Raw genomic sequence first — 11,388 nt, forward strand, 5'->3', positions numbered from 1 at the left:
TGCACCCTGAGTCACTGCTGCAGTCACACCTTCTGCTTGTGCGTGTGGATTTGCGCAGACTTGCGTGCCTGTTGTTAGAGTGCTTTGCCTTTTAAAAACATCTTTCCAGGAATGTGGCATTTCTCAGACAGGGGTAGTCTTGTCAGAAGCTGCTTCGTGTCACTTAGTGGAGAGTACTCAAGGCAGACTCGGGGGCTAAAACTGTTTGTGGAAGGGACATTTTCCTATGTTTCAGGTCAGCAGCTTCCAAGCCACTGAGCTCACGTGTCTGTCAGTCCACTATGGAGTCAGCTTTGCTGCCACTACAGAGCCTGTTATAAGCCAGAACGTGAAGAGGGAAGTGAAGTCATCCCTGAGGGAAACACAGTTCACTCGCTTGGTTACCAAGTGTAGTGTGCAGGCACTAAGGGTTACAAGTGAGAGTTCTTTTTTTTTTTTTTGGAGACAGAGTCTTGCTGTCACCCAGGCTGGACTGCAGTGGTGTGATCTTGGCTCACTGCAGCCTCCACCTCATGGGTTCATGCAATTCTCCTGCCTCAGCCTCCCGAGTAGCTGGGACTACAGGCAAGAACCACCATGCCTGGCTAATTTTTGTGTTTTTAGTGGAGATGGGGTTTCACCACGTTGGCCAGGCTGGTCTTGAGCTCCTGACCTCAAGTGATCCACTCATCTCGGCCTCCCAAAGTGCTGAGATTACAGGCGTGAGCCACCACGCCTGGCCTTAAATTACATCTTTAAGACATAAGAACTGGCTCCAGACAGTGAGGTTCATTGAGGACAATCCCTGCCTCAGTTCTGCCTTTAAGAAAAGCAGCTTTATTGTGATGTAACTCACACAGCATACACTTCACCCACGTAAGTGAACAATTTAGTCATTTTTCGTATATCACAGAGTTGTGCAACCATTACCACAATCCATTTTAGAACATTTTCATTACCCTAAAACAAATCCCATACCCATGAGCAGCCATTCTCCCATCCACCCAGCCTCTCCAGCTCCTGATCTACTTTCTGTCTCTATAATTGTCTGCTCTGGGCTGGGCGCGGTGGCTCACTCCTATAATCCCAGCACTTTGGGAGGCCAAGGCAGGCGGATCACGAGGTCAGGAAATCAAGACCATCCTGGCTAACACGGTGAAACCCCGTCTCTACTAAAAATACAAAAAATTAGCCAAGTGTGGTGACGGGCGCCTGTAGTCCCAGCTACTCGGGAGGCTGAGGCAGGAGAATGGCGTGAACCCGGGAGGGGAGCTTGCAGTGAGCAGAGATTGCGCCACTGCACTCCAGCCTGGGTGACAGAGAGAGACTCCATCTCAAAAAAAAAAAAAAAAATTTGTCTGTTCTGGACATTTTATATTTATGTTATGTCATTTTCAATCATGTGTTAGGTAACAGCAATTGATTCCTCTTGATAATAATATTCCATTGTATGGACATGTTACATTTTATTCATTCATCTGTTCATGAACATTTGGGTTTCTTGTTTGGGCTGTTAATGAGTATTGCTGCTATGAACATTCATGTACAAGTTTTCATATAGACATCTGTTTTCATTTTTCTTGGGTAGATAACTGGGAGTGGAATTGCTGGATCACATGGTAATTTTTATGTTTAACCTTTGGAGGAACTGTCAGACTGTTTCCCACAGGCTGTCTCATTTTACATTCCCACCAGCGGTGTATGAGGGTGCTGATTTCTCTACATCCTCACCAACCACTTGTTATCACCTGACTTTGATTCTGGCCATCCTAGTGGGATCTCATTGTAGCTGTGATTTGCATTTTCCTAACCAGCTCTCCATTTTTTAAAAACAGGTATACCTACCTTTTAAAAAAGTCATTGCTCCCTAGATCTGTTTCATACTATTTAAAAACCCCAAAATGAAATCAGCACTATTTCCACAGGAGCCCATTTGTGAGTAACAAACTTGGATAAGTTACTTTTCTCTGACCTCCCTCACTCCATTTGTTTTGGATTTTGTTATATGTTAGTTTTGTTTTGTTGTTCTTGGCATTTTCTAGGAGAAGCAACAGTTTCAGCGCCATCTGACCCGCCCACCACCCCAGTACCAAGACCCGACACAAGGCAGCTTCCCACAGCAGGTTGGACAGTTCACAGGTAGGGGGTGTCTGTGTGAGGAGCAGGGACAGGGGAGGCCGCTACCTGGTGCTGGTTGAATCCCTGCTGTCTGCCCAGCTCTATGCCTTGACTTCATCAAGCTGCATGCTTTGTCATCATATACACCTCAGTTTGCCTAAGGGGCCTGGTTTTCTAGTTACTCCACGGCATCAGGAGAAGAGGGCACAGAGGCAAACCACTAGAACTACCTTTGCTGGGTCCCTGGCTGTACAGTTTTCTGAAGCAAAATCATTTCTAGTTGGAGGACATCTTATCAGCAGGAAATAGCTTCTGTAATTCTCAAGAAAGTTCTTTGCTTCTGCTTTTATGTGTCTTCAAAAAATGACTCCTATCTTCCAGATAAGGACTTAATGCACTTGCGTGGCCTTTGGCTTCTTTCTCTCTTCCTGTCTGCTCACTTGAATATCACAGATGGCAGCATCACTAGTGGACAGTTGGCCAGAAAAGGGCAGGAAGCACACTTGAGTCTAGCTGTCGCCTCTGAGATGTGCCAGGGAACTTCATAGGCCATCCCTCCAGAAATGCACAAAGATTTCAGGGAATGGATACAGGAAGCTCTGGTCTGCCCGCCTTCCTAGCTCCTCTCAGAATGTCTTAGAAACCTCTGTTTTTCCTTATTTGGGACCTTGCTATAAAGGGTCCCAGAGAGACTGACCACAGCTGTGTGTCCTGGAGGAGACAGGTACGGTTTTATGTATGTGCTACCTGGGGTCAACGTGGGGTTGAAATCTGCAGGCATTTCAGAAGCATGGGTCTGACCCATGTTTTCTGCCTTCAGACCCATCTGACATTTTGTGGATTATTGATGGGAATGAAATAGCCGGTTTCAGCTCTCCTCTTTTCCTCAACCCAATTCCATTGTTGTTGTTTTGAGACAGAGTCTTGGTCTGTCGCCCAGGCTGCAGTGCAGTGGCACGATCTTGGCTCACTACAACCTCCACCTCCTAGGTTCAAGCGATTCTCCTGCCTCAGCCTCCCAAGCAGCTGGGATTACAGGCACCTGCCCACCACGCCCGGCTCATTTTTGTATTTTTAGTAGAGATGGGGTTTCACCATGTTAGCCAGGCTGATCTCACATACCTGACCTCGTGATCTGCCCGCCTTGGCCTCCCAAAGTGCTAGGATTACAGGTGTGAGCTACTGTGCCCGGCCCCAATTTTTGTTATATAGTTGCTAGTAGAGAGGAAGAAGAACAAAGCACTGAGTTACGGCCAGTCCCTGAACAATGACTCTCCTACCCACAAAACCTAATTCAGTTAATGGTGTTGCCATATGTCCATTGCTTAAGCCAGGAGGCCTAGACAGCAGTTCCCTGAGCATAGGGGTGCTTTCTCTTCCATCCTCTGCTGTCTCTCCAGCACAGCACCTGCCACAGAGTGGGTACTCAGTGAAGATCTGGTAATTTCCTGTGACTCCTCCCTCTTTTGGCCATCTTGTCATTTCATAGTATAAATGGTGTGCCATAAGATGGTATATTGTCTGGTGAGATGTTGTCACACAGTCCTGCGCCTCCACCCCCCATTCCCACATGGTCTGCCCTCCCTCATCTCCGTGACTGAACAGCCTCTCCCCAGCATGGTCTCAGCCACACTCTCAGTCCAGCCACTCTTGGGCTTTACAACCCTGTTCTTTGTTTGTTTGTTTGAGACAGAGTCTTGCTCTTTCGCCCAGGCTGGAGTGCAGTGGCATGATCTCGGCTCACCGCAGCCTCCGCCTCCCGGATTCAAGCAATTCTGCCTCAGCCTCCCGAGTAGCTGGGGGCGCGCGCCGCCATGCCTGGCTAATTTTTGTATTTTTAGTAGAGACAGGGTTTCACTATGTTGGCCAGGATGGTCTTGATCTCCTGACCTCGTGATTCGCCCGCCTCGGTCTCCCAAAGTGCTGGGATTACAGGCGTGAACCACCGCGCCTGGCCACAACCCCGTTCTTCACACGCCATCCACAGCTCTTCCCTATCTGGCCAGAACTAGCTCTTCCATTTTATCTCTAACCAGCTGGCCACTGTCTCCATATCCTGGCCACGGCCAGCCTCTGAAAGTTCCCCACACAGATGCCTTTTTCTGACTCTGCCTTTGCACACACTTGCCTGGAATGCTCTTTTTCCCCAAACTGTTAAATTGCTAAACTTCTGTGCTTTTAAACCTAGTGGATTCATCACCGTCTCTCTCAAGCCTTGCCCAAGGCTTCCCAGATGCCAGGGCTTCCGGCCTGCACCCAGCAGCCTGCTGGCCAGGTGCGCCCCATCGCACCCTATCGTGCCATGTGCTAACTTTGCCTCCCAGAGGCGGGTCTTGTGTTGGGTCCACCTCAGAGTCCCCGGTGCCCACCACAGGGTCCCCACAGAGCAGAAATTTGTTGGGTGCTTGAAAGTTAGATGAAGCAGGTCACTGGTTTTCTCTCTCCTGGGGCTTTGCCCTTCCTCTGTGCCTTTCTGAACTCCATCATTGTTTCAGAGACCAGGCCTCCATTCCACCTGTGGGAGGCTTTCTGCCCCATGGCCCCCGGGGCCCTCTTCCCAGTGTGCCGTGAACATGAGACTTCTGGTGCTGCGGCTTGGGTCTCAGAGGGACCCAGTGGTGGTCGACTCCTGACTGCCAGACTCTTCTCTGTCTTGTAGGGTCCTCTGCTGCCGTGCCCGGCATGAACACCTTGGGTCCATCCAACTCCAGCTGTCCTCGAGTGTTCCCTCAGGCTGGGAATCTGATGCCAATGGGCCCTGGACATGCTTCAGTTTCCTCTCTCCCCACAAACTCAGGCCAACAGGACCGGGGTGTGGCTCAGTTTCCTGGCTCCCAAAACATGCCTCAGAGCAGCCTCTATGGCATGGCTTCTGGCATAACCCAGATAGTTGCCCAGCCCCCGCCACAGGCCACCAATGGACATGCCCACATTCCACGGCAGACCAACGTGGGCCAGAACACCTCCGTCTCAGCTGCCTATGGGCAGAACTCTCTGGGAAGCTCTGGCCTCTCCCAGCAGCACAATAAGGGGACCCTGAACCCTGGTTTAACAAAGCCACCGGTCCCAAGGGTGTCACCAGCCATGGGAGGCCAGAATTCCTCCTGGCAGCATCAGGGAATGCCGAACCTCAGTGGCCAGACCCCAGGGAACAGCAACGTGAGTCCCTTCACTGCAGCCTCCAGTTTCCACATGCAGCAGCAGGCCCACCTGAAAATGTCTAGCCCGCAATTCTCCCAGGCAATGCCCAACAGGCCCATGGCTCCCATGAGCTCAGCAGCTGCCGTGGGGTCCTTGCTACCCCCAGTGAGTGCACAGCAGAGGACCAGCGCCCCTGCCCCAGCACCACCCCCAACAGCCCCTCAGCAGGGCTTGCCTGGCCTGAGCCCAGCAGGGCCTGAGCTGGGGGCCTTCAGCCAGAGCCCTGCCTCACAGATGGGCGGTCGGGCGGGGCTGCACTGCACCCAGGCCTACCCTGTGCGGACCGCGGGCCAGGAGCTGCCTTTTGCCTACAGCGGGCAGCCAGGTGGCAGTGGGCTCTCTAGTGTGGCTGGACACACCGATCTGATCGACTCCCTGCTGAAGAACAGGACTTCAGAGGAGTGGATGAATGATTTGGACGACCTGTTAGGGTCTCAGTAATGGAAGGATTTGTAGTGTTTTTAATGTTCATTCATCCTATATTTTTATTCTCAGATTCAAAGAAAGAGCAACTACTTTGGACCAAAAGCCCATGGCCTGGGAAGCTGGGCAGGTAGAGCCCAAGCTCCAGGTGAGGCCTGGCCCTGGGCAGGGTCGGTGGCTGCGCCCCTCAGGCCAGCAGTTGAGGTCCATCGGGCTGGCCCCAGCCCATCTGCTGGCATCAGTACCTGGTGTTGGGACAGCAGGATAGGGTTCTAAAGGTGGTTTTCTATCCAAATGACCAAAAAACCAACAGTAACAACAGTGAAACCCCACAATATCAGGCTTATAAAAATCTGTGCCATCATGGTGATTTTATCCAAGATTTCTCCACTTACCCCAGGGTTGGGGACAAGTTTTTGTTGAAACTTTATATAGCAGAATTATTTGCAATTTGTAGCATAGAAAAGATTTTTAAATTTTTTTACAAAAGGTTTTTAAACAGATTAGGATAGGTGATGGTTTAAATCAATTAAGTGGAAACCTGGGGTTTCCTTTTGATTAAGAGCCTTTTTTGTTTCTGCTCTTTGTCAGCTTTCAGGGGAGAAGGAGGCCACTGGAAAATTATTTCCCTAAGTGCAGGCTGTTGACTGCGTATGCCAAAAAGGGACAGGAGGCATGGGATAGCAGGTCTGGTGACACAGCTAGGGTCTTCCTAGCAGCTCCTCCTCCTCCCTCCCAGGGCCCCCAGGAATCCCTTCCTCCCATGTCCTGGCAGCAGGACCCCAGGCTACATATGGAAGATAGAGATGTGGGGGTCCTGTGTCCTGGAGTATTATGTCTCCCTACCTTCTGCAGTTTTCTCTGAACGTGTATGTTGCCCATGGTGGGAGCGTGGTCACTGTGCAGTTGTGCACAGATGTCTTTCCTTTACCGTTGGCCTTTCTGTCTGCCTCTCCTTCCTTTCTGCAGCCCAAATGGAAAACAATTATTTACTCCATTGGAGGGAAAGCAAGATTCTTAGAATTCCTAAGGGAACTTTAGCATAAAGGTTTTGGGGAAGGAGGCCGCAGGCCGGCCCGGAGGAAGCAGTTCCACTTGGTTTGTCAACTTCTGCCACTCCCATGTCAGATGACTTGCACTTTTTAAAGAGATTGCTTTATAACACTAAGACATCCTTTCTAAAGATTCAAGTGGACTTGACTAAGCTGAGGGTCCACAAAAGAGAATATGACGTGTGAGCTGTTTTTAGAAAACGAAGATGGAGAGAGCACTTCCCCGTAACAAAAGCAAAGTGGTAAGCACAGGGTGAGACCCTTTTACACAGAATGGTGGAGAGAAAAGAGAATGCTGAAAAGTGGCTCAGATGCAGAGTGTTCTATGGAGAAACTGCAGCCCCATTTCTGTTTCCCTGGAGTCTCCCAATGGATCATTCAGGAGTGTCCTATGTGAGAATTGAGCCAAGGAAAATACTCATGCAACCAGCCTGAGTCGCGGTGAGGGGACGAGAGGTTGTACACACATTGGTCGTTATTTTGCACCAGCAGTGCCTTTCTCACTGGGGGTACTTGGACCCTCAGATCTTCTTTTCTAATAGCCATTTGCCACCCCAGGTGGTATGTCGGCCATTTCTCCTTAAAACACCTTCCCTACCTTTCCCATGTACTCAGTTTAGCTCTCAAAGAAGGGGTGAATCATAAAGCCAGTGAAAATTCCACCCTCTGAGGGAGTTCCCCAGTCTGAAGGGGAAGAGGGTGACCTCAGCGGCTTTTCTCCCAAAAATCGGCTGAAGGCTGGTTGTGGATCCTTGTTCCTCTCCTGACCCCATCTGGCTGCTGCCCCGTCTCCCACCCCTGTCCCCGGGGCTCGCTGGCCCTGCACTCTGCCTTAGTCCTGGGGCCGGCGACACAGTGGGCTCCTCACTTGCTGCAGTGTCATAGCAATAAAATGTGATTCTTGGGGTCCCCCCAGGGAGCTGCCCATGGCTTTATTTATGAACCTGGTTTTCGGGAGTCAGGGGAGGAGATGACTTTGCTTCTGTGCACAGCCCCGTCTTCCAGGAGCCACGACTCAGAAGAAAAGGGTGCTCAGACTTTTGTTATACACATTTGCTTTGTGTAAATAAATGTTTACAATTTTATATGAAAGATGGAATAAGCGCTAGAGCTTCCAACTGTATATTTTTTACTTTTATAGATTTTAAAACTATGATCCTTTATATGTGTGTTTTGGGGGAGCTATGATAAGTTCTATGGCAAACGGTTGGTATTGTTAACTTTTTATTGTCATCAAAAGTGCATAAAAGTCCTATTAATCCCCATATTCTTCTACTGCCCTTAACTCTGGTATACACCAAAAAGAAATCTTTACTTTCCTTGTTTTATCATTATAAAAATAAAGTATTTTGCTAGTATGGAAACAACCTTTGTATTTGACGTCACCTGGGGTCTGCTGGCAGAAGTTTGGGAATTGGTTTTGTTGTGTAATTTAGCTGCTTGCTTTTCTTGGTTTTTAAATTTTTTCTTTTTAAAGAAATGCTTGTCGAGTCGTAGATTTAGCTGCTTTCTTATTGCACATTGTTGAGTGGGAGCTGGTTTGGTTGAAGCCTCAGAGGAGCTTCTGTTATCTGCTGATAGATACTAAATTAGAGCTAGCATCACCCTGAGAAAGCAGACTGGCCCCAGGACTCATGGGCGTCCATGCAGCTGATGGAGGGGAGCTGGACCGGACGACTGTGCTGTCTTAGCTCTAGCATCACCCTGAGAAAGCAGCCTGTCTCCGGGACTCACGGGCATCCATGCGGCTGATGGAGGGAGCTGGGCCGGACGAGTGTGCTGTCGTAGCTGCTGCGTGCTTCTCGTGCTTCATGTAGAACCCTTAGGTTTGCCCCCGAAGTCTGTCTGCTCCATGTACTATTTAGTTTCTTTTCAGCATAGAGCTTGGTTTTCCCTTTTTTTAATTGTAAGAATGATGTGCTCTGGCATGTCACACTGTGAAAGGGGACCAGATGATGGAGCCTGGACTGAAAGGGTGAATGGGGCCCCTCACCTCAGAACTCTCCCTGCTTTGCTTTGCTGGGAGCAGGGAGCAGGGCAGCCTGGGAGAGGCTGGAGTTCCTCAAAGGGCAGAGAAGAATGGCCTTCAGGGGACCACAGCGAGGAAGCATGCCATGATAGACTCAAAAAGCTAGATTATGCTAATAAAAAGGGGAAGACATCTGTGACACACAGGAAACTGTTTGTGGCCTTGCCATAGAAGGCGCAGTAAAGGAGGAAAACTCCGGAGACTCCCTGTGAATTCCTGGCTAAGAATGCACGTCATGTGCAGTGATCTAAAAACACAAACGAGAACAGAAGTGAGTGGCTCTGCCTGTGAGATGGACGGTGCTGAGCGGCGCCCAGCGCTGGCTGCAGGATGGGAGGCCGGCTGCTGTGTGATTGCTTGTGGGAAGAAATTTTGTAGAAGTTATCAAGCTCCTTAAAATGTTCGTGCTGTGTCTGCCTGGACTGTTGCAATTCTGAGAAGCGATCCTCGAAAATGATTCTGGGTATAGAAAAAGGTACAGCACAGTGGTGTTCTTAGTATGGCTGTTTACAGTCGCAGAAAATGAGATGCTAAACTGCTGCCCTAGGGGATTGGTTAAGCAAACTGGTGCTTCCACTCCATGAGATAGGATGCAGCCATTTGAAATATTTATGAAGGTTTTGGACAGTCATTTGGAATAATGGTTTTGTTGGGGCTCTTAACTTGCAAGCCAATAGAAAAGAAATCTGGCTAATATAATCCTATAAATTATTTCCCTACAGCCCATTTTTAAGGTTCCCAGTAACTTTCAGAATCAAAGGAGACGTCGGACGGCCAGGCCTCAGTAGTGGCAAGGCCCAGGCAGTTCCAGATCCCTGCAGCCTGCCACTACCCCGAGTCTCTCCAGGTCACCAGCCAGGCTTGGGGGTGATGGAGGAGGACTCGCTAAGGGACAGTTCACTTGGCAAATGTTTAGGGAGCACCTGCTGTGGCCAGGCATTGCCCTAGAGGCAGGGAATATGGCAGAAATTGCGGCAGTACAGGAAGGTAAGGTCCCTGCACTGCAGAGCTCACAGTCTCATGGGAAGGAGTTCTTACACAGGTGAGGTAAGTGTTAGGGAGAAACTAAAGCCAGGTAATGAGAGAGGGCAGTGGGGCTGCAGAGGCTGGGGTGAGCCACCGACTACTGTAGACACGGTAGCGACGTAGGTCTCTTAAGCAAGTGACACACAACATAGGCCTAATCACAGCACTTTGGGAGGCCAAGGTGGGAGGATCGCTGAGACCAGCCTGGGCAACATAGAGAGACCCTGTCTCTGTAAAAAAAAAAAAAAAAAAAAAAATTAGGCATGGTAGCACACACCTGTGGTCCCAGCTACTCAGGAGAATGAGGTGGGAGGATCACTTCAACCCAGGAGGTTGAGGCTGCAGTGAGGCAAGTTCATGCCACTGCACTGCAGCCTGGGCAGCAGAAACCCTGTCTCAAAAAAAAGTGCTGTTAACAGGAAGAGGGAGGAATGCTGAGGAGCAAGTTAACAGATGCCTGCACATGTTAAATTTAAAAGCAGGCCGGGCACAGTGGCTCATGCTTGTAATCCCAGCACTTTGGGAAGGATCTGTCTGCCTGGGCAGACAGATCACCTGAGGTCAAGAGTTCGAGACCAGCCTGGCCAACATGGCAAAACCCTGTCTCTACTAAAAATACAAAAATTAGCTGGGCCTGGTGGCACGTGCCGGTAGTCCCAGCTACTTGGGGGACTGAGGCAGGAGAATGGCTTGAACCTAAGAGGCAGAGATTGCAGTGCCAGGATCGTGCCACTGCATTCCAGCCTGGGCGACAAAGCTAAACTCTGTCTCAAAACAACAACAACAACAAAAAAAACCCCACAAATTTAAAAGCAAGCAATATGCCACTGCATTTAGTAGGATGGTGGCTCTTGCCATCCTCCAGGTGCCTGTGAGCTGCAGCGAGCCTGCAGTGCAGGCCTGTGCTGTTCTGAAACCTCTGCCAGCCTGGACAAGACTTGCCCGCCTCCCCAGTCCAGCCCCAGAAGATGCCCAAGGTAAGTCAAGGACAAGCTCCAGGGTCTCTTGCTTGCCCCTGGAGTTGGATGGCACACCATGGTTGGTGGCATCAGTAATGCTCCCTGCAGGCCAGCCAGCTGATGCCTGGAGCTGGCAATGTGGCTCTAAAGCTGTTGAAAGATGCAAGATGTTAGCTACCTGCGAACTTGGTCCAAAGCTAGTGGCTGAACTTCAGTGTTCCAGGCACTGCCCTGGCCAGCACAGGAAATGGTGAGTGGTGACAAATGTCTTGACTGGACTTTTCTTCCCCTTTTGCGTTCAAGCAGTTAATGTCCTGGCCACTCTTCAGATTGGCTTTACTTATGCTTCATGGATAATTTGCTCTTCGCACGCTTACAGTAAGCTGAGCTGCAGAGTTTAGCTAGTGCATGAAAACCATTTCATGGACGTTGGGAAAGATAACTTCAGACTCCCACCCAAAGCAGAAACCAGCGCCACAAGGGGAGAATTCAGGGATCCACCACCCTGTCAGTCTTCTGGGAAGGGTAACGTACATTAGGAAGAACTGGATGCCATCTGGTGCAAAAACAAACAAATGCAGCCAGCTGTCTGCTGGAGGCA

General features: G+C 49.8%; 1 protein-coding gene across 1 annotated transcript in view; it reads left to right on the plus strand.

Moving 5' to 3' along the window:
- MAML1 (mastermind like transcriptional coactivator 1) overlaps positions 1 to 8,140 on the plus strand; it is a 44,726-nt gene extending 36,586 nt beyond the window's left edge. Inside the window, exons 4-5 of the mRNA XM_004043165.5 lie at positions 2,022 to 2,118; positions 4,757 to 8,140. Coding sequence (XP_004043213.3) covers positions 2,022 to 2,118; positions 4,757 to 5,739 — 1,080 coding nt within the window. The 3' untranslated portion in view covers positions 5,740 to 8,140. The remainder of the gene's footprint in view (positions 1 to 2,021; positions 2,119 to 4,756) is intronic.
- The last annotated feature ends 3,248 nt before the right edge of the window (positions 8,141 to 11,388 follow it).

Source organism: Gorilla gorilla, chromosome 4, assembly GCF_029281585.2.
Source record: "Gorilla gorilla gorilla isolate KB3781 chromosome 4, NHGRI_mGorGor1-v2.1_pri, whole genome shotgun sequence".
Taxonomy (NCBI): Eukaryota; Metazoa; Chordata; class Mammalia; order Primates; family Hominidae; genus Gorilla; species Gorilla gorilla.